A 23,792-nucleotide genomic window follows, 5' to 3' on the forward strand; every position below is an offset into this window, starting at 1 on the left:
CTGTGCTGTTCGGTGGGACGGGTGGTAGCTGCGGTGGGCGGGCATTGGACGATGTGTGCAGTGGCCTTTCCTCATGTCCGTTGTTTTGACCGGTGCTTATTGGTATGCCTATTTCGTATTTGTTTCTCCTGTTTTTTACGATCGTTGTGTTGCTGCCCGCCGCGGCCCCACCCCTCTGGTTTGTTTCTCGGCCCGCCATACTCCTGTACTCCCTAACCCGTCCTTTAAAAAATACGAAAACTACCTTTCTAATTCTTTTCTCCTGTGACTGCTTTAAGATGCTTGTTATTTCACCTGTTTTCTTTGCCTTTGTATACTGTGATACTCTGTGCATTGCTCCTGACATTCGGCTCTGTGGTGGCCAGCCCGGTGGGTTGTAGGCCCGTATTTGTGAGCTCTCTCTGTACAATAAAGGTTTTAAAAAAAAAAAAAAAAAAAGAGGGATATGGGTCGGTACGACCCACACTTATCTCTGGGCTTTCCCTCCTTGTGAATCACCACAATAGTCGCTAAACGCTGATCACGAGGGAGAAAGCCACACGCTCGGGACTCCATAAACATATCTCGCAAGTAGGGAGCGAGTCTATCAGGCCTCAACTTGTAAAGTTCCATCGGTAAACCATTAGGACCCGTAGCTTTCCCTGAACGCAGCGAACGAATCGCAATGGCCACCTCATCTGCCGTTATTGAAGTGTCAATCAACTCCCTTTCATCGTCCAAGAGACGCGGTAAAGAGATATCCCGCAGTAAGAGCTGCGAGTTCTCCTCCGGCCTATCAGACACGGAGGAGTACACCTTCCTGAAATGATCCGCAAACTGTCGAACAATCTCCACAGGGTCCGATACCCGTATACCATCCGCCGTCTCAATCTCAGGTACAACTCTACTGGCCCTATCCTTCCTGTCCAGCCACGCGATTAATTTACCGGCCTTATCGCCAACATCGTATAGGCGACCCTGTTGCTCCCTACCCATGGCCTTGGCTGCGTCGGTGACCAATGTCTTATATTCATGCTGTTTTAGCTGTAGTACATGCGTCACAGCACTGGTAGCCCTTCGCTCACGTTCAAGTTCCAAAGCAGTAATCTCCGTCTCAATTTTGACCACCTCCTCATCTCTCCGTTTCTTAACACTAGCTATCAATGACAGGGCCTGGCCCCTGAGAACCGTTTTAAAAGCCTTCCAGAGAGATACAGCCGAGGAGACTGAACCCTCATTCTCCAAGAAATATTGGTCGATAGATTTCACCAAAGCTGTTCGAGTTTTGGGGTTACGAAAGTACCAGGGGTTAATCGGAGCCACACGGCCCTCCGTCTCAGAGCCCAGCTCCACCCTAAGCCATAGCGGGGAGTGATCTGATATACCACGGGCCAAATGCTTAACCTCGGCAACAGCGAGGGCCTGCCCCGCCGGTACCAAGAAATAATCAATCCTGTAGAGGCTGCCGTGGGCACCGGAAAGGAAAGTGTATTGGCGCTGTGTGGGGTGTAACAGTCTCCAACAATCAATCAAACCCAGGGTGTTGAAGTCAGCCAGCCAATTCTGCGTACCCCTAAGGTCCCTGGGTGGGTGTCGATCTACATGGCCATAAACAACCGCATTGAAGTCACCACCTATTAGCAAAGGTCCATCAGGAAGAGCCAGAAGAACCGGACCCAGGTCAGTAAACGTAGTCGACTGAAGGCCAGGCGGAACATATACAGAGACCAAGGAAATAGTCCGGCCCTCACATCTACCCGTGAGGGCCACATAACGCCCTCTGTCATCAAGTACAGTGGCATCAATTTCAAGTGGGAGCGAAGTCTTCATCAGGATACCAACCCCCCTAGAGCCAAAGGAGAACCCAGCATGCGCAACCAGACGGTACCCCTTCCTATTCATAGCGCGACAGGTGTTACCAACCAAGTGCGTCTCCTGCAGGAGAATTATATCTGGAGAGAGACGTTTCAACAGCTGCAACACAACACTACGTTTTATGTGATCCCCCAACCCATTCACATTCCAACTCATCAATTTCAGCTCCCTACCCCCATCCCGGAAAGGAAGAAGACCCAACCCCTGATAGAACACAGAACGACTTTCAAAAGAGATGAATATACATTGCCTTGCAAAAAGAAACAAACTGTCCCCAACGAAACCCCCCAACCCCCCCTGCAAAAACACGTTACAACACTTTCCACCCTGCACCCCTGCGCAACAGAGAAAAACCACCCAAACTTGCAGTGTGCCTGTCGCCCCCCCATCAAACTAAGCTACAAGAAGGAAAACGGAGGAGGAAAAAGACCCACCATTGACCCCCGCAAACCCCGAAATATAAAAATCAAGTCAATTGTCAAAGTTTATTGAACCACAGTTCGAAGGCCACAAATGACCTCAGGACACCATCCGCAGGCACCCATTCTTACTCAGCCTGTCCTCCTTCTGCTCCACCAGGCTGGCTCTCCGGAGAAGACTGATTCCGTAAAGTATCAAGCCAGTCAGCCACGACATCTGGACGATCGAAAAAATAAGTCCGCTCCGCATGTTCAATTCGCAGCTTGGCTGGAAACAGCATGGCGTACTTAAGGCCCATATCACGCAATCGTCGTTTCACACCCATGAAGCCAAGTCTTTGTCTCTGGACTGATTGTGTGAAGTCCGGATAAAAGCTGACCGTGGTATTCTCAAACCGTGTAGGCCCATTAGTCCGTGAAGCCTGCAGCACAGCATCTCTGTCTCGAAAGTTAAGGATTCTGGCTATGATAGGACTTGGAGGAGCTCCCTGTTTTGGACGGCCGCCCGGGACCCTGTGGGCACGTTCAATAGTGAAGAATTTGCTCAGTCCCTTAGGTGCAAGGTGGCGAATGATTAAGTCCTCCACAAAGAGGTCTGCAGCCGGATCCTCTGCTTTTCCGGAACTCCTATGATGCGGACGTTGTTCCGGCGAGCCCTTCCTTCATAGTCTTCGAGACGGCGGACAACGACATCACTGCTGTTCTTCATGCGAGCGACGTCTGTCTGCAGGGCAGTAACATCACTCGTTAGACTAGACGTCTTAATGTCCAATGATTTGACTTTCTCATTAGTTTTGCCCAAATCCGCACGAATCAAGTTCACATCAATTGCCACGGTATCAAGTTTATGGGCAAGGGCCTCAATTTGTTGTCCCAATGAGGACTTGATGCCATCTATGGCGGCCATGACATCCTGTAAGGTCGGTTCGGTCGACGAAGGAGGCTGTTCCTTCGTAGCGGCTCCTCCGGGAGAACCCTTCACATGGGTATAGCGGTCCATATTATTCGATTGCATGGAGCCACCTCGACGAGTAGTCTTAGATTTCAGCTTGTCCCCGTCAGGTTTCCCCGCCATTGATGGATTGATGGAAGCGGGTCACCGTGACACTGCGGACAGGAAAATGGCGAAACCTGATCCCGTCGGACAAGAAGAATCCCGCACTGTGGGCCAGGGTCAGAAGTTCTCCGTCTCTGGTGTGAACGGGCAGTGTAGGCGTCACGGGTGGCCCAAGCGTTCTCTGCGAACCCAGGGGGAGCTTATTCACAGTCGCCAGTCCCTTTGGACCCAAAACCGAAAGTGAAACCAAGCCGACCGGTGACACCAGTCTCCCGTAGGCCGCTGTTGTTCAATTATAGCTCGGGCATCAGGGCAACTCCACAGCCGGGCATCTCGGAGGGGTAGGCCGCAATCTTCAAGGCGCCATAACTCTGGATCCCGAAGTCCGATGTAGAATCTGTTTGCAGATTTTGCTTGACGCGTGGTTAGTCTTCACGGAGTCGCAATGAAGAGCATGATATAAGACAGGATAATTGCGGGGGGTTGTGAGGGTCTCGGGAGCCCTAAGCTCATGAGGCCATCTTGGTTGCGCGCGAAGCTCCTCCGTCTCGTCCATTGTTAAGATCTCGTAGACGGCGAAAAAATCAGTCTCGTCGACAAACCTTCCTAAGCGGCATTCGTCAACGCAACCTCTTCGTCGACGGCCAATACCTCTTCGACAACAGCTTCATCGACGATAACTCCGTCGACGGCAGCACCATCTTCGTCGGCGCCATTGTCCTCGTCGACGAAGACATCGGCCTCGTCGACGAAGACCTCGGCTTCGTCGACGGAAACCAAAATAGCTTCGTCGGTGCCAGGAACATCTTCGACGAAGCCCTCGATGACTACTTTGACAACGGGCCCAATATTCTCTGGCGACTGCAACTGCCTTCACGGTGGTGACGGCTACTACTGTTAAGCGTCCAGCTCCACTGGTTTTGAGCCCTTTACAACCTCGCTCAGGTCCACCGGCTCAACTATTTGCGTCTGAAGACGAGGGCGATTCAGGTGACTCATATGCAGATGACATCTTTCGTGCTGCCAGTAGCCCGTCGGAGCTACATATCAAAGGCCAAGACTATGATGACGAACGTGAGTCGCACATCTCAGTTCCAGATGACACCCGTGATGATGGTCATGATGTTCCTATGGCGCAGTTACCTCTGTCTTTGATCTCCAATCTTCAACACATGCTAAATGATTATAATCATCATTTCCCACCTTCTTCGCAGGCCTCTCCACCGCCTCCTTCAATACAGGAGTCCGTTCAGGTCGCACCGGCCCGGTCACCAGGTCCACAGTACCCTGATATTGATGATGCTGACCATCCTAACGATACAGACCAGGATGATGACGCTGCCCTTGCGGATTGGGACAATTACCAGGCTCAGACTCTGTCCCCTCCTCCTGCTTCCCCTCTGGCATCTCCTCCAGTGGATATTGGGGGTTTTCACCTTTTGATGGCGAGAGCAGCCAAGCGTTTCCACTTGCCTATGGTCATCAGGCAAGAGGACGGTTTTCTTTATGATTTTAAAGATCAGCCTCTGAAACAAGTGCATACTGTAGGAGAGTGGGGTCTGCAATCCTATGGTCACCCCAGATTTTTGCTTTTTGCTTCACTGGTTTACGACTTTCCCTGGCTGTGGGCCTGCTAATCAGACCCACAGCCTAGCTGTTCTCTCTCTAAATTAACAACCATGTACCTTAGGTGCATTTACCAATTGGTACTGGGCCACCTTATCAGTCCCTGTACAGTATACCTTAGGTATCCAGGGCATAGGTGTACCCAGGGCCTACCAGGGGCTGAAGCATGTATTATGCCACCCCTGGCTGGCCATCTAAACAGACCCAACTGGCTGCACGACAGCTGGGGCAAGGTGGTGTAATCACCCTTTGCTTTAGATATAGTTCCCTATATCTAAACCTAAAATGGACACATATATTCCTATCAGTCACTTCTATGGAAGGCCTTATCAATCCTGAAGGCAGAGTGCTTGGAATTATGTGAGATGGTGCTCTGGCATGAGCTGAGCCCGTTTGCAGCTTGCGGAACTAAGTCCTAATAGCTGTTCCATGATAACGCTATACCATATACTCTTAAGTGCATTATAATCCTCGCGGTTAAATGCTAACTCTGGTATAACATTATCAAAACATGTCGAGTAAGGTGTCATACGAATTGAAATACTAACCCCTCGCCAATTCTGGCGACGCGGGTAGCATTCCACCCTTCTAGAGGGACATGACATGTATGTAACTGAGAACCCCGGTTAAAGTTAACTCGAGCCTTGGCATCACAAAATGGATGCTGCCACCACAGACACAAGTCTGACCTCCTGCTGCTGGGAGTCCTTCCAGTGAGGGCGGCTTGGACAAAGGGTTTCCTGCCTTGGGAGGTGCTAGCACCACCCCAGACAGGATTTTGTGTATTGGGTAGGGTAGGCTTGAAAGGAATGAGACATGTCCGGGGCACACAAGGTGTCCTGTGCATACACCGGTTCCAACCAGTTGCTGGGGCATCCCTGCCCCAGCTCTGGCGGGAAGCCGGACAAAGGATTGGGGGTGTAGCCACCCCCCTTCCTGGTCCCACCCAGGGGAGGGACCTAGTCAGTAGTGCAGCCCCCTTTAGCAGGATAAAGGTAGGAGCTGGTCCCATTCCAAATCAGATTATCCTGAACATATTCTACAAGAAGAAACTCTGGACTTCGACGTTCTGCTCCACAGAAGACTGAAGAATCTCCCTTGTGGGCAAGGAGTGTCCACCCTGCACAAGCAGGCACCATCAAGCGTCCAGCGGCTTCCCTTTGTCGTCTTCCTTCCAGGATCCAGACTTCAGAGCCCGACGAGACCCGGATTCCCAGACAACTCCGACCTCAACTCACATCTGCAGCAAAGCTGAGACCCGTGGGTGCGACGAGACATGTGGGACCGGCCATCTTGGAAGAAACTGCACTTCGCTTCCAGCACGACTCCCGAGGTAAACTCGACCAAGTGCTTTGGGGACTGAGAAGCCCCATCCCCGAGCAGCTCCTGCACCGAAGATCAGCCCTCCAGCATCCACGAGATCTGCGTGGGGCCCTTCTGCTTTGTTGCTGCTCGACGCGTTGTCTGGTCACTTGCCGGCTGGCTAGTGGCCTCCTAGAAGACGAACCTTTGAATCTTTTCTGCTGGTCTGGTTGCTCCAGACTGGCCCTTGCTCCCTTCCAAAAGAGGGGCACCCCGGACTCTCCTAGTCCGCACCAGACGCTTTCTCCACTCACCGCGTGGGTTGCCTTTGCCAAGGCCTGTTGACGCCGATTCCGGATCCAACACCGCCGACAGCGAGAGCCTGCGTGGGACAGCTCGTGCCTCCATCCTGGTCGTCGAAGACACCTCGTGGTCCACGGGGCTGCAGAGTCAAGCGTCCACTCTTCACCTGATCACGACGACGACATCTGGTTCCTTCCTGGTTCCACTCCAGTCACTGGCTAGTGACTGTGAACATTGTCCCCTCTGCTTTCAGGTCTCCTTCTTCAACAATCCACCCTTGGATTGCACCGGACATCCTCCTCCTGGTCGCCTGCGGCATCTTTTCTTTCAGGCTCCATAGACTTCAACGCGAGAACCCGACACGACTTCGCACCTATGCACCCACAGCCCGTGGGTGAGGTAACGAGAGCATTTCGGTGCTCAAGGGTAGTTTAACTGTCCTAGTGTCCAGTTCCACAGTCGTTTTAGTCCTACCTAGTCAGGATTGTCCGTACTCACCTTTTTCTTGAACTGTACTGTCCATAGACGTTGTTACGCATCTCATGTGTGAGTTCACACTCTGCACACGCGTTCCGTGGGCCTCCTATTACTTACCTAGTGTTAGGGTAGCGTGGTCCCAACGATCCTACAGCCTCTGGACAGCTCCATTCCTTCTATTGACTTTCACATTCCACTTACTTAGTATATGGTTTGCCGTTCCCCTAGGGCACCATTGTGATTTAGTGCAACTTATCGTATTTTTCAGAAGAGATTGTCATGTGCTTAGCCCTCTGACCTCATAAAGAGTTCAGAGGTGTTGTTAATAATAAATATACTGTTTATTTTCATAACAACCAGTGTGGTGTCCTTTCATCTGGTATTCAAGGGGTTATATTGTGGTAAAACAGCTGGCTTCACATGCCAAAAGAGTTTAGCCTAAGACTGCTTTGTCCATGCTACCATTAGGATAGCTGGTCTATATGGTTGACTTACAACCAATCGCCATAAGGGTTGTTTGGACTGATACAAGGTGATCACTAGAACTAGTGAGCATCATATATCAGGCAAACTTCTCACACATACCATTCCAATCATAGATTTCATTTGAACAGAAGGACTCAAACTCATGGAAAGGCCTAATTCAGTTCCGGCCATACTCCCACGCATTGACAAAAATATAAGGCGCCTGAAGATTCGCCTGCCTGCCTTGTTTCTCAACCAAATCCGGCCTCTGCCATTACGCAGGCTACCCAAAAGAGATCACGTAATCCGGCTTCTCCTTTAACATCACCGCCGGACCAGGAAGGTCGACGCCTAGACACCATCGCCAAAAAGTTCTCCACGAGGTCTGCAACAAATGTAAGGGCGGCAAATTCTTTAGCCATCCTCGGCCGTTCTGACCGACAACTGTGGTCGGAAATCGCTGCTTTGGTCGACCTGATTCCTGACTCCTCCAGGGCAGAGGCACAAAAGATCCTGTAAGAGGGTGAAAGAATTTAATCTGAAATTATAGACTGCGCAGTCGATATTTCCTTGACAGGCTTCAGACAACTGGCAGGCGCTGCAGTCTTAAGAAGGCAGGGCTGGCTTAAGGCTACGTCCTTTCAGCCGGAGGTGCAAGCAAAAATACTCGACTTGCCCTTCGATGGAGAGTCTCTCTTCGGCAAGCATGTGGACGACGCACCGGAAACGACCATTTCGTGGAGCCCGTGGCAGGGGCACATCCTCCAATTTTTGAGGCTCCTCCCAGTACTGCTCCTACGGTGACAACAGACAGCGTTACTCCAACCAGCCTCAGTCTAGACAGACCGATTCCAGACCATACAGGAGAAAATCCTCCTACAGAGGAGGAAACTCTTCCAAAAAACAATGACTTTCTAAACACCAAGTCTTTTCCTGCTCTGCAGATTGGAGCTCGAATCTCCCGAAACTTTTACAATTGGTCACAAATAACTTCCGATCGTTGGGTCTTGGATGTGATTTCAAGAGGCCACGCCCTAGAATTTCTCAAAATTCCTCCCAACCGCCCTCCAACTGGTCCCCCTCCAGCACACTTGAAGGAACTGTTTGCACAAGTTGCAGTCATGATTCAAAAAGGAGCAGTCGAAGTGGTTCCTCGATTACAACAAGGGACAGGCTTTTACTCCCGAGTTTTTCTCATCCAAAAGAAATCGGGAGAGTGGTGCCCGATGTTAGACCTCTGAGCTCTCAACATGTACATAAAGTCCCAAACATTTCGAATGCTGACTTTGCTGGAAATCTTACAGTTCCTAAACCCCGAGGAGTTCCTCTCCACAATCGACCTCCAAGATGCCTACTTTCATGTGCCAATCCATCACAGACACAGAAAGTACCTGCATTTCAAAGTAGGGACGAAACACTTCCAATTCAAGGTTCTGTCTTTCGGCCTTCGTTCCGCTCCGAGGGTCTTCACAAAGACCATGGCTCCGGTAGCGGCTTATTTACGCCTACAGGGCATACAAATTTACCCCTACTTATACGATTGCCTGATAAAGGCCCCAACCTTTCTCGCAGCACAACAACACACTCAGACTTGCCTGTCAGTCTTCAAGAACTTGGGTCTTTCCATCAACTATGAAAAATCGCATGTCCAACCAGCACAGAAAGGAGTTTTTCTGGGAGCATTAATAGACACAAACCTAGCAATGGTGTTTGTTTCACTGGAGCGCCAAGCTCGCATTTCCAAAATGGTGGCTCTTCTACGCTCAAAAAAGCCTGCTTCTGTCCGCATATTGAAATCCTTTCTGGGCATGACGTCGTCCTGCATACCATTGATCCCCAACTGCAGGTTACACATGAGAATAATCCAAGAAGAATTGGACAAACAGTGGCGGCAAATCTCAGGCACATTCAACGACAAGGTCTCACTGACACCTCGACTTCAGGGAGCGTTGAAATGGTGGGCTCACCCACCCAACATCGCAATAGGGCGCATGTTTCAAGAGTCCGCCCCCACGCTTACCCTTACAATGGACGCTTTCTTAGAGGGTTGGGGCGCACACCTAGAAGGGTTGTCAGTCAACGGCAAATGGACTCCGGACCAACGCAGGTGGCACATCAATCGCCTGGAGCTCTTGGCCATCTTTCTCACCCTGAAGTCCTTCCGTCTGCTGGTGGAAGGAGAGTCCCTGTTGGTGCGTACGGACAACACCACCAGTATGCACTACCTCAACAAGCAAGGGGTACGAGATCTCTTCTGCTCTCCAGACAGACACAGCAGATCTGGAAATAGGCGATACAGCATCGAGTACATTTGACTGCAGTTCAGGTACCGGGCATCTCCAACGCCCATGCAGACTCTCTCAGCAGTTCTGCCACGGTCAACTCGAGTGGGAACTCCATCAGCCAACTCTGGACTATGTCTTTCACATGTGGGTGCAACCGGACATGGATCTATTTGCGACACCACTCAATCGCAAATGCCTACGCTACGCAAGTTGGCATCCTCACAGGATTGAGCGGGAATGCATTTTCGATCAACTGGTCAAAAGAATTCGCATACGCTTTTCCGCCGATCCCTCTTGTTCCACGTCTCCTACACCGAATGAGAGCACAACCATGTTGCATCCTGTTGATTGCGCCCAGGTGGCCGCGTCGACCATGGTTCACGGATCTTCTTCTTCTTTCCCAGTGCGATCCGATCCCTCTTCGCCCCCTGCCTCACCTTCTCACCATGAACCACGTACAGATCTGCCATCCAGACCCGGCATTTCTCCAGCTTCACGCTCGGAACCTGAGCACAATGAGTTCGCCCATCTAAATATTGCTCCTGACTGTAGAGAGGTCCTTGCTCATGCATGTGCTCCTTCAACCATTAAAACCTATAAATTGGAATGGAAACAGTTTTGTGTTTGGTGCCACTCGGAAAACATTGATCCTATGCTCGCCACCCCTGAGCAAATACTGCCTTTCTTCCTCCTTTTGGCAAAGTCGGGACTTTCACATTCCACTCTCAAAGTTTTCCTGGCCCCACTTTCCCGCTTTCGCCATGATGGTTCCACATCTCTGTACTCCTCTCTGATCATTCGCCAGTTCTTTAAAGGTCTGTTCCGGATGTTTCCACCTATCTTGCGTCCTCCACCTGCTTGGTGTCTGAATCTTGTCTTAGCACAGCTTCTCAAGACTCCATTCGAACCAATCCACTAAGCGAATTTGAAATTCCTTACTTGGAAAGTTTCCCTCCTCCTCGCACTTACATCCTCCAGGCGAGTGAGCGAAATCCAAGCTTTCACCATTCAGCCACCTTTTCTTCAATTCTTAAAGGACGCTGTTGTACTTCGTACAAACCCTAAGTTTGAACCAAAAGTTCCATCTGACTTCCACCTTAACGAACCTGTCATTCTCAAGACTTTTTTCCCTAACCCTCAGTCTCCCGCTGAGCGTACTCTTCATTCCCTTGACCTGAAGCGATGTCTCAAATTCTACATCCACCGCACTGTTGTCTATCGAAGGTCCGACCAACTCTTTGTGGCCTATGGGCGGATGCGCAAGGGACATCCGGTCACTAAACAGACCATCATTCGTTGGATTTCTTCTGCCATCAACGAGCTGGCAAGCCTCTTTCTGCTCCGGTGCGCGCACACTCGACGAGAGCAGTTGCATCCTCTACCGCCCTGTTTGCTGAAGTGCCTCTACATCAGATCTGCAGGGTGGCAATGTGGTCCAGCAGGCACACGTTCACGAGGCACTACTGTCTGCAGACCGCTAACGCTGCGGACACTGCTGTGGGTCAAGCGGTGCTACGTAATCTCTTCAAATAAAGGTGAGCCTCTGCTGCTTCCCCCCCTCCTGTCATAAAAGGTTTTTTCTTGTGCTCATATGCAATGTTAATATGTGTATTTATATGGGTGCATTTTTCTTTATTGCCTTTTATGACTCTAATTATGTTGGCTTACTGCTTTCTATTCTTATTCAAGCATGTGAATCTATGAAAGACACCCTAATACTGGATAAGAACAAAAGTTACTTACCTGTAAACTGTGGTTCTCCAGTATTGGTGTCTTTCATAGATTCACATGCGACCCACCCGTCCTCCCCTCAGAGGCTCTCTTCTCCTCATGCACTCTTGGTCACTCTTGTGCTATGAAAATCTGAGGGCTTGAGCTTCTGTGGAGAAGGTTCTAGAGGGTGCTACAGCCTGATTGGCTGGAATGTGGACTATTATAATGACCTGGATATGTTACTAAAGTGAGCTCTCCCTCAATGCTTTCTATGGGCCAATGCTGTTCTATGGTGCTTCAAAATTTTACTTTTTAATATGTATATCATTTGATATCTATATTTAGGTATATATATATATTTTTTATGTATATATGTTTCTTACTACTATTTTATGTACCGTGGGACTCCCACTAAGACGACGGGGAATTATTCAAGCATGTGAATCTATGAAAGACACCCTAATACTGGAGAAATCCAAGATCTTGAGATATTGGTTATTTGTCTGTCATCGTGATTTGTAACGTGAGACACCACTTACACCTTGATAGGGATTCTGTAGTAAGGTTTTCTTTTCTAGGGGGTTTGTTTAAGTAGTTTATTGTAACTTGGTCTTGAGTGCATGGAACCAAGAACAGTGAGTGAGCCAGACGACTACAGGACAGTAGTGTACCAGTACGATGGGGGTTCAAACATGTTTGCAGTTTTATCCTTAGTATGAACATTCCTTAAAGGGGTTGTATTAGATGTACTTGACTTTTTTCTCCTTTCTACAGTAAACAGACAAAAGGTTATTTAGTTATTGGATATGAAAGAGGTTTTGCAATTGTTTTCCTGTTTCACAGATAAGTCATGCTGTGATTGGTTACACAGCCATGGAGCTGCACTGGAATTAGTGATAAGTCGTCACAAAATATATATATATATTTATGTATATATGTTTCTTACTACTATTTTATGTACCGTGGGACTCCCAGTTCGACGACAGGGAATTATTCAAGCATGTAAATCTAGGAAGGACACCAATACTGGAGAACCACAGTTTGAAGGTAAGTAACTTTTGTTCTTACGGCAAATCCGATCACCAATTAAATTCAAAAAAACAAATGTAACTTCAAATGTGATTACAAATATGAATGATACATCAACACAAAAGTAACCAGTCCATCAATTGTGCCATGATCACAATCGCATACTCAAATAAGTACAGAAACAGAAATCCATCCCCACAATTGCCTAATTCAATTCACATTTACAAACTCTGTTTCTCCCTGTTCATACTTGCACTCTGATATCGTTCAGGAGCACACAGCCAATACAGCTTGTCCCTTCTCGGCAGGATTCGACATCGGAAAGTTGACCAAATTCCAAAAAGTCAATTCTGCCTTGGACCGAGCATTAAAACTTCAAAAAATTGGAGAAAACCTTTGGGGACCCCTTTAAAGAGGAAGTCCTTGTATGCTAACCATAATCTGCTGCCAAAATGTGTGGGAGCCGAAACCCAATAATTTATTGAACCCCAATAATTTACACACCCGGATTTTTACCTCAGGCAGTTTGTTTCTGCTGTTTTAGTTAATTTAGCTGCAAGAGACACCACCCTCCCCAACATTAAAACTACTGATTGGAAAAGTAGCTACAAATAGATGCTGTGACTACTCAATAACTGAGTTGTAGATCAAAATATGTTTAAGATGTTTATTGAAGTATTCCTAATATAAGTAGTACAGAAAAATGCATAGATTGCCATGAAGGCTTAGATACGGAACACAAAATCAGATATCCAAACTATAATCCCTGTTTAAGCAGTTAATCTTCCTAGATTTTAAGTGTCAAACTCATAAAGAGTATTGACTGTATTCTAATAGAGAATAAAGAAGATTTCAAATAAATTGGTCAGTCTCGGGAGGAAAATGAGAAGTCGGCCCAAAGCTTCAAAACTAGGTTTTTGATATATATTTTATGCATAAACAATTAGCTACTCTACAGATTCATCATTCCATGGTCATGGGTAGCTCACATTGGCAAATCAAAAGCAGCACCGTAATAGTTAAAACTCTTAGCATTAACCCATTTCTAAATGTAAAAGAAATCTTCCATTTTCCTCCTCAGAAACTGCACTGCGTAGGTGTGCTCTGTGGAAACCTTGGTGAGAAAAGACTTGCAGTGTGTCACTTACTGCGAGGGGAAATGAGTAGGAGCAAGATGAGCTGAACACCAGAAACATCAGCCATTCTATTAAAACGGAGTCTTGCAAGAAAATGTGGCATTATTATACTACATTATTAATCAAATGTCTGATTAATACAATTAACTCATTTCAAGGGAATCTTCATTAGTTCATCAGCTATGGCCACATGCATCATTAAATCACTTATTTGCACAAATCAAAAATGTCTATACTTGCACTGAATAATAAATGTACCTTAGAGTCTGGATACTGGGTCTGACATTGCTTCTATTTCTCCTTCATACTTTGACCCATAGAGCCTACATAAAATAGCCTGTCTCACAGTGAGAGCCTTTATAGCTAGTTAACTGAATGCTTTGCTTAGCTAGAGGAACCAGTGCCATAAGGAAAGATTGCACCTGGCATTTTTCTGAGCATGCAGTCTCACACAGTATTCCACTTCAAGCAGATGGCACTTGCTCATCTGTTTGCACTTTGCTCTTCTGCAATCTAGAGTCAATAGTACTGGAATGTCTCGCTCCTGCTGTGCTCTGTTTTTGTAAACTTTTGCCATCTTGTACTCTTCAGGCTTTGAAGATTCCAGCAGACCTGTGCTCTTGTTTGGAGATCTGATCTTGTTCACAGGTTGTTCACAAACAGTTGTGTTTAAAGATTAACGCCAAATGGCTATTTTCAATGTGTATTCACCAGGACACCCAACAACTATGTGGAAAAGATCCCAGCCAGACACTTGATAGCTCATAGCTTCAGGAGCCAGTGTCTGCAACCTGTTGCTAATAAATTGTAACATGTTGACAGTACAGCTTATGTTCTGGTAAAGAGGTCCCATGCATGACCTGGTGAAACTCTGCCACCCTGACCTGTACATTATCTCCTGTTCTACGTTGTTTTCCTCTGTTGGACTCTATCTGCAAGCCTTCTGAAGGAGCTCTGCTTTTGACTCTAGATGTTCAACAGCACTGCCTAACTCGTGAAAGGAAATGTATTCAAAGCGAACACTCATAGTGAGCCAGCAACTGTCCCCCTTTTGAGTAGACTGTAAAGTGACTAGTGGTGACAAGAACTTATTATTGTTCATGGTTACAATACATGTTACCTGCACCCCAGTTGAATGTATGTCTATTGGGAGACCTGTCTGAAGGTCTGTCAATCTCTTTTAACTGAGTCCCTTACCTTCCTTGTGTGTGTCTGGGCGAGATCCACGTGGGTTAGTCTAGGTGTCCATTTTGGACACTGGGTAAGGCTGCACAAAGTGGTGGTCTCCCTACTGACTCCTCGGCATCTGTGGTGGACTTAAGAGCCTGCTAGTTGCTTTAGGGCTCTCCTTGATATTGCAGATATGTGATGATTGGAGCAACACTTTCCAAGCCCTTTCATTGTAGGAGCAAGTTCCCTTTGAACACAGTGAAACCTATGCCTCACACGTTTTCTGTCTTACTCAATAGGACCTTGTAATCTAAGCTCTCTGGCTTGTCCAGACTGATTTAAACAATAAAACGACCGGAACCAATATTATAAAAGCATGACCACAATGGCCTCTTTCAAGGTAGAAGGCTTTAAAGTTGTGTAACTTCCTGGGAACTCCTTAGATGATGATCACCCAGTATTGCTTTTGCGATCACTTGTAGAAACAAAAATTGAAACACAGACTAAACAGTAAGTGTGTATGCTATTTACTGTATCTTGAGTTTCTATTATATAAAGCCTCCTGCTGTAAGCCTTGACTTCTCGGCTTTACTGCAGTTGGAGAGTCTGGTATCTAAAAGGTATATCTTGGTTATTCTGCTGTGATGCATCACTATTGGTGGCCCTGGAACATCGGTGCTACATGGGACAATCACACATTATTCTGTCGCATAACCCCTGAATTCGATGGACCCCTGATAGGGTCTTGCTACCCTCATTATAATGTGTTCTAACATGGTAATATAGTTTGAATGCACACACCTAGTTGCACTGAGGCAGTGGCTATTAGATGTTACAGTCAAATTTGAAAGATGTTCATATTTATTTTTTTACCCAGTAGTATGACTCGAATTGTTATGACAGAAGTCACTTCAGGTTCAAGAATCTAAGCATGAATTTTCTGATGTAATCCTGTGCAAATTAAAGTGCTTGTAGTATGGCTGTCAATTCTCTGTCTGCTTTGTAAAGCACAGCGAGAAACATTAAAGAGTTCCCCTCCCCCCCATGAACTGCGACCCACATTAACTTAAAATCCCTTTGTCACTTACGCAGAATTTTTGTTGTGTTCTTCATGTGCTGTTGTGAGTGTAACACCTTTGAACATTTATTTCAGTGGATTGCTGGGATGGGCCTGATGGAATGCCAGTGATCTATCACGGACATACCTTAACCACCAAAATCAAGTTCTCAGATGTTTTGTCAACCATCAAAGAGCACGCCTTTGTCACCTCAGAGTGAGTATAGGGGGTTTGCATGCAAGTGTTCATTGTCCAGAGCAGCAGTGTTGCGCCTCCATTCTAACTTTAATTTATATACTTGCCATTTTCACAGACACCCAGTCATTCTCTCAATCGAGGACCACTGCAGCATTGCTCAGCAGAGGAACATGGCCCATCAGTTTAAGAAGGTCTTTGGGGAAATGCTATTGACAAAACCGGTAGACATTGCTGCTGATGGGCTGCCTTCACCAAACCAGCTTAAGAGGAAAATTCTCATAAAGGTGAGTGCATTTTGTGTAGGTGGTGTGTTTAGAAGATACGGTGACTGTTTTGCACTGCATTTTTAAGGGTTGTGTGTGTTTAGTGGTTGGCATATGTTTGGTGTTAGTTTGTATTTGGCTAATAGAGCTATGTATGTATGTGTGTGCATGTGCACATGTGCAGTGGGCACTGTGTTTGGTGGCAAATGTTTTAGGGGAGCTGTTGTGTTTAAAAAGACTGCAGTGTTTGCGGTATCATGTGTGCTTGTAAGGCAATTTTTGATGGTTGTAGGGTTCTGACAAATCTAATTTGTCACAGGTAGGACATGTGGTGTGTATTATGTTCAGTTGGGCTCAATTATTGAGTGCCTCTGGTGGATGGCTGTTGTGTGCTTGTACAGAGGTGAATCTGATACAGTACATCTAGCAACTGCAGTATGTTTAGTGGGCTGTAATGCTGATTATACTGTTTTGTTTATTGTTTCTAGTATGAGAGCTGTGCCTAGTAAGTACATTTGAACTGTTCCCATCACTTTGTCAAGTGTAGGCCAGTTGACAGTATTTGCAAAACATTGTTTTACACCTGTTTCTGATTTCAACTGAAGTACCTGTGCATTGGTTTCTACTTAAAACAACTGAATTTCTGTTGGCTTTCTTTACATGGAGGCCATAGGCTGAAACATTCTATGAACTCAGACCATCATTGAGTGCATAATTCTGATATATTGATAGGATTAAGTCAGGCCACACATTACTGTTGTATATGTTGCATAAATAAAGGATTAACATTGAAAATGCCCCCTTTCCCATTAGAGCAGAAACATATTGGGTTACTCTTTAGTCACTGACATTTTTTCTTTTTGAAAAGGTGTTTGTGGGTCAGATGGTGTCTACTAAATCTCTGTAGCTTCACTCTAAATTTTTACTGTTCCAGTCTTGTCATTTAGTGCACCTCTGCTACTGACTCAGTTCACTTATCTCCCTTCTTGTAGTGAACCAGTTGATAGCTTTGCCCCACTGGGGCCCTCACTTGAAGTTCCAGTATATGAAACTTCTCCCTCATTCAAAACAACCTCCCTCTGGGGGTATAGCTCATCTCTAATCTGTCGAATGGGAGGGAAGTTTAAGACTCAGATTGAAAGTGGCATGCTGGAACCTGCAGCATCCAGGGAATATACAGTCAGAACTTGGATCACTTGGAGGAACGTTTTCTAAAAGGTGCAGTCTCTGCCTGAGCTATAGTTGAATGTTTCGATGCCTGCAGAATGCTAGTAGTATCCGTCTTACTTTTTAACAGGAGACTATGCTTATTGTTGCATCCCATCAGTGAATCCCATGTGGGAGCTGAAGCTGCTGTAACGAAATCCAAGCTTGAATGTTGTGACAAGTGTTACCCTTCTGATAAGAACAGTCCATGCAGAGGCTTAATTCCAGGAGGCCTTGTCTAAGGTATCCGGAGTCCTGGGGCACCCCTGCTCTGTTCTCCTTACAAGGTAGTTCTTTTGAAGGCTTCTATCCAAACTGATGCCCCATCTGTAGATACAAAGAAGTTAATCTACCTGTTGTCCAGAAGAACCCTGAGGTTGAGGGCAAGGGAAACTCCTGAGCATTCCTAAAGAATGATCTTCCATTGAGGAGATCAGGTTTATTCCTTATGGGATTGAGGTTCTGAAATGTCCTATATCTGATCCTGTACCTCTCTTACAAACATATTGAGTAGCATAATATTTAAGTTGAGGCAATTTGCTTTCTTAAGGCATTTTCCAAATGTATTCACTCACTCATTTAGCCAATTGGGAAAGGAATCATGCTGATACCTTTAGGGTGACTCTTGCCATCCCTTTAAAGTTCATAAGACCTGAGATTGTATTTTCTATCTTGCAGCACAAAAAGCTGGCCGAGGGCAGTGCTTATGAAGAGATGCCAACTTCCACTGTGTACTCTGAAAACGACATCAGCAACTCTATCAAGAATGGCATCCTATACCTAGAAGATCCCATCAACCATGTAAGTCTGCGTGTTGCTGTTTTCAGTAAACAAAGAGGCAACTTGTTTGAAAAAGTGGGCAGCATTTCACATATAGCTGACTTCGATAATAGCTTCCTGGGCATTAAGTCTTGTCTGCCATTTTATTTCCCATCGAAATGCTGACCGTTATTTTCAGTTTTTAGGCTGTGTGTCCATGACTGAGGGGATGTCATAGTGCTGGCCATTAAGTGTTAGATAGATCAGTGTGCAGCTTGTTAGAACTCTGCTTCACAAGCTTATCCCATGGAGATAATCCAGAGTTACATTTATATTCTTGGGCATGCTTCGGAGGTAGTCTGCTAGGATTTTATGGGGGGGGTGTTCGGATTTAGAAGCGCAATCACAGTTATCTAATATTTAACAGACACCCCTTTCCAGCCTTAGTCGATTAGTTGCCCAAATGCTCTTCTGGTGTTCTACCCACATATAGCTTCACGCTAAAGGCCCTTCTTTGGGTATCTTTCTTCATTGATAGACTGACACTCTTTTCCATTTACCTTGCAAGTGTCGGGTGTGTGAGGGCCGCTTTAATCAGAGATCCTTTCAATAAGATTATATTTTTACTCAGTGGGGAAGGAAAGGATGGGACCCAGGAGAGCTTTAAAATTGATAAAAGTATAACTAACCTGCATTTTATATTTCCTTAGAAATTCATTCAGCAGAATGCGGCCAAATGATGCAACAATGTAGTACACCAGTTAATAATGTGATTCATGTCCTGCTTTTACATTGAAGAGCATTAATATAATAGCGGAGTATGCTATACTGCTACAAAAACGGTCAAGTTCTATTTATGATTAAAAGAGTAGTCCAGGTTAAGAATGGCACTGTCACAATTTTGTTGATGTTGAAGGATGGCCAGCTTGGGACACTGTAAGTGGGGGTGGGTGAGTCTCATTTTTTTAAAACTCTTTTTATTATATGTAAAGAAAACAAACAAACAAGGCAAAAAGAGCAATACAGTGCAGGTGCGTTCCTGAGCAGGAGGGAAAAGGTAATAAAATCATAATGCAAGTCAATTAACGAGAATCAGTGGGGGGGCATAATCGGGGGAAAAGACTTGAGTTCAAAACATGGAAATTAGAAGAAATCATGGAATGTCGGATCAGGGAGAGTGTGGGACATCGGGAACATCAGGAAGGGGTGGTGTGCATATATCTCCTCTGTAGGAGTTCCATTGACTCCAAATTTTACCCCATATTTTGGGCCTACCTCGCGCCACATACACCATCTTCTCTCGAAACATACACCAATCCATGTTCTCCTTCCATACCGAGACCGTCGCGGGCGATGAGCGCCCTACAACTGTGCAATGTCTCTTTTGGCAATCATGTTGGCCAGGGTCGCCCATCGCATCTGAGCCACGTCATAGTAATTCGGTTCCCAGACATTCAACAAACACCGCCTAGCTTCAGGTTGCATCGCGACTCCCGTGACCTCTTCCATAACCGCATGCACTCTATTCCAAAACGCAGCAACCTCTGGACATTCCCAAATTATGTGAAGGAAAGTGGCAAGTTGACCACAACCACGGTTGCATAACCCATCTACATAATAACCCATTCGAATCAGTCGCGGGCCAGTCACATAAACACGGTGCAAAATCTTGAGCTGGACCAGTCGAAGACGGGCTGGTATCGCGACCTCCTTGGGTGAGGAAATCACGGATTGCCAGTCCTCATCGTCTAATATTAAGCCGTCTCTGGTCCAGATCGCTCTTAGACGTGTTAACAGGCCAGACCGATCATTAATTAATTTCTTATAGATCAAAGAAATCGTGCTATCGGGCACATATCCGTCAAGTATTCGATCCTCCAACGTGGAAGATTCCGGAATATCAGTCCCAATGGGGAAAACAGAACTCAACGCATGACGAATCTGTAAATAGCGAAAAAATTCCCGATCACTGAACTCATATTCCGCCTTCAAGACCTCAAATGTCTTGATCTTATCCTTAACCCAGAGATCGCCCACTCTACTGATACCAATCATATCCCATTTCTCAAAGCCTTTCGTCCTCCACAAACTGCCCAATCTGCAAGAATCATATAACGGGGTCGCTCGGGTTAGTCTATCGCTCCACCCCATTGCCGCATTTGCACAATGCCACACCTGCACCGCTATCTTGGTAGGCCCAGTAAGCGTCCGAACCGTCGATCTAGAATAGAGCGCCCTGCTATAATTCCCACCCGGTAACAACCACCTATCCATCTCAAATGCGGGGTCTAAACCCGGACTATACATACCGTGGTTGATTGCACTCAGTTGAGAGGCCCAGTAATAGCGCCTGATATCTGGAAGAGCAATGCCGCCGTCATACCAGGGAAGCGTAAGTTTAGGGAGGGCAATACGGGAACGCCCATCCCAAATCAACTGTCTTTGTAAACTCTCCACCTCCCGGAAGTATTTTGCCGGAATTGCGTCAAACGTATTCTGGAGCACGTATAAAACCCGCGGTAAAGACATCATTTTAAAAAGAGCCGCTCACCCGAGGGGGGACAAAGGAAGCCCCGCGCCAGCCCACCACGTCAGATCGCAATCGTTGTAGCGGAGGGAGTAAATTACGGTCATATCTGACCATGGGGTCCAAGGTGATAAAAGCTCCCAAATATTTGAAACCCGCATGTGTTACCTGTATGGGACAACCACGCGGCAATACAGGGGCGACACCCGCGAGTACGTATATACAGGACTTAGACCAGTTAATCACGAGGCCAGAATTTCGTCCGAATGAAGTCAGCACATCAAACAGCACGTTGAACGACTTTTGGGGCGAAGTGAGGTACAGCAAAATATCATCCGCATAAAGCGATATGCGATCCTCAAATTCAGGGGTCCATTGTATACCTCTCATCGATGGTTCCCAGCGCAACCATACAGCCAGAGCTCCAGAGCGAGAGCAAAGAGAAGTGGAGACAACAGACATCCTTGTCGAGTACCCCTTCCCAGAGCGAAGGGGATGGATTCCCGACCATTGACCACCACCTGCGCCAACGGTGCCTCATATAGAAGTTTCACCCAGCCAATAAAGCCAGGACCAAAGCCGAATTTCGCAAGAGAGGCCCACAAATACGACCATTCCACGGTGTCAAAAGCCATCGTGGCGTCAAGGGAGACCAAGATGGCCGACTCCCGAAGATATGGGGCTCTCGCGAGAGCGCCGTGCAAGCGTCTCAAATTCAGTGCTGTATTGCGGCGTGGGATGAAGCCGGACTGGTCCGGATGAATCAAGTCACTAATCACATTTATAAGACGGTTTGCTAATACCTTAGCGAGGATCTTTGGCTCTGCATTAAGAAGCGATATGGGTCTGTAGGACGCACAACAAGCCAGTGGCTTCCCCTCTTTGTGAATCACAACTATCGATGCAAGACGTTGATCGTAAGGAAGGGAGCCAGTATCTCTCGATTCCAAGAACCTATCGCGAAGATATGGTGCAATTCTATCCGGACGCAGCTTGTAGAGCTCAATAGGGAGACCATTGGGACCCGTAGCCTTCCCAGATCGAAGAGAGTGTATGGCAAGAGCTATCTCATCCACAGAAAGTGGCGCATCCAGCAGCTCCCTATCTGAGTCCGATAGGCACGGCAGCAAAATATCCTTTAACAACTGATGAGTCTTCCTCGGGCCTATCAGACACTGGGGAATAAACCTCCTGAAAATGATCAGCGAAGCACTCAACTATCTCAACCGGGTCAGTCACACGCATTCTATCAGGCCTCTCAATCATCGGAACCACACGACTCGCTCTTTCCTTTCTATCCAACCATGCAATCAATTTCCCGGCCTTATCCCCCACATCATACAGCCGCCCCTGTCGCTCCCTACTCATGAGTTTAGCGGCATCGGTCACCAGAGCCCTGTAATCAGACTGTTTGAGACCGAGGACATGAAGTTAATCACGGGTGACCCCCAACTCCAACTCTTCTTCCAGCTCAGTAATATCAGCCTCAAGTCGGACCTCTGCCTCATTTCTGCTTTTCTTGGCACCAGCAATCCATGATCAGGCATGTCCACGAAGGACCGTCTTAAACGCTTCCCACAATGAAACAGAAGAAGACACCGATCCCTCATTCTCAAGAAAGTAGTGATCTAGAGATTTAACAAGTTCAGCACGGGTCTTAGGGTTGTGGAGATACCAGGGGTTAATCGGAGCCACTCGACCCCCAGTGCCTGAATTAGTGTCCATATGAAGCCATACGGGAGAGTGGTCCGAAATTCACCGAGCTAAGTGTCTGATCTCCTTAATCAATGAGGCCTGTGCTGCCGGCATCAAGACATAGTCCAACCTGGAGAGGCTACCGTGGACACTCGAATGGAAGGTAAACTGTGCCCGACCCGGATGCATCACCCTCCAACAATCAATCAAGCCCAGAGTTTCCAGAAAGCCACTCAACCATGACTGGGACCTTGCGATATCCCGGGGAGGATGGCGATCCTCTACACCAGAAACAACAGAATTAAAGTCTCCACCCGCCATCAACATACAGTCAGGAAGTCCCAAAACCACCCTTCCCAAATCAGCAAAGGTCGAGGACTGCAAACCAGGGGGGACGTATACAGAAAGCAGCATGATGGTCTTCCCCTCCCACCTACCAGTGAGAGCAGCATAGCGCCCTCTGTCGTCACATATTACATTGTCAACCTCAAGGGGAAGAGAGTTCTGAACAAGAATACCCACCCCCCTGGAACCGGAGGTGAAACCAGCGTGGCACATCAAGGTGGTACCCCCGCCTATTCATAGCATGACAAGTGTTCCCAATCAGATGTGATTCCTGCAATAACACTACATCAGGGGAGAAGCGTTTCAAGTATTGCAGCACTACACCCAGTTTTATCCTATCCCCCAATCCGTTAACATTCCAACATAAAAGTCTCAACCCCTGCCCTCCCCACCCAAAGCGCAGCACCCAGATCAAATAATAAATCAATACGTTGCCTTGAGAAAGAACCAAAATACACCCCAAACACTCCCCACCCTCCCCCCACAATCCCAAAAAACGAACTCCCTGCACCCCTGCGTTAGACTCAGAAGCCACCCCAACTTGCAGTGTGCCTGTCGCCCTAACATAGAACTAATCTACAAAAAGAAACCCAGAGGAGGAAAGAGTCCCATCCCCTCGCCACCTCTAAATACACACAGAAGTCTTATAAACACAGGAGATGTCAAACCACAGTAACATATCGTAAATAGTGTCAGAAATCCGGGAGCTTTCGCTCATTCTTGCTCAGGTTGGCCGCCCTCAGCTCCATCGGAGTGTTGTGGGCGATCTCGTCGCTCAGGCAAGGAATCAAGCCAGTCACTCACTCTTTCAGGGCTATCGAAGAAAAATGTCCGGTCCTCATATTCAATCCGTAGTCTGGTCGGGAAAAGCATTGCATACTTCAGTCCCATGTCTCTGTCTCCGC

General features: G+C 47.0%; 1 protein-coding gene across 2 annotated transcripts in view; it reads left to right on the forward strand.

Annotated features, from left to right (window-relative positions):
* The window catches only part of PLCG1 (phospholipase C gamma 1), a 595,860-nt gene that overhangs the window by 390,231 nt on the left and 181,837 nt on the right, over positions 1 to 23,792 (forward strand). For both annotated transcript variants that reach the window (XM_078652159.1, XM_078652158.1), the window contains exons 12-14: positions 15,990 to 16,110; positions 16,208 to 16,376; positions 18,240 to 18,362. In XM_078652159.1, the coding sequence (XP_078508285.1) occupies positions 15,990 to 16,110; positions 16,208 to 16,376; positions 18,240 to 18,362 (413 nt within the window). The remainder of the gene's footprint in view (positions 1 to 15,989; positions 16,111 to 16,207; positions 16,377 to 18,239; positions 18,363 to 23,792) is intronic.

The sequence above is a fragment of the Lissotriton helveticus genome, chromosome 7, assembly GCF_964261635.1.
Source record: "Lissotriton helveticus chromosome 7, aLisHel1.1, whole genome shotgun sequence".
In the NCBI taxonomy this organism is placed as follows: domain Eukaryota; kingdom Metazoa; phylum Chordata; class Amphibia; order Caudata; family Salamandridae; genus Lissotriton; species Lissotriton helveticus.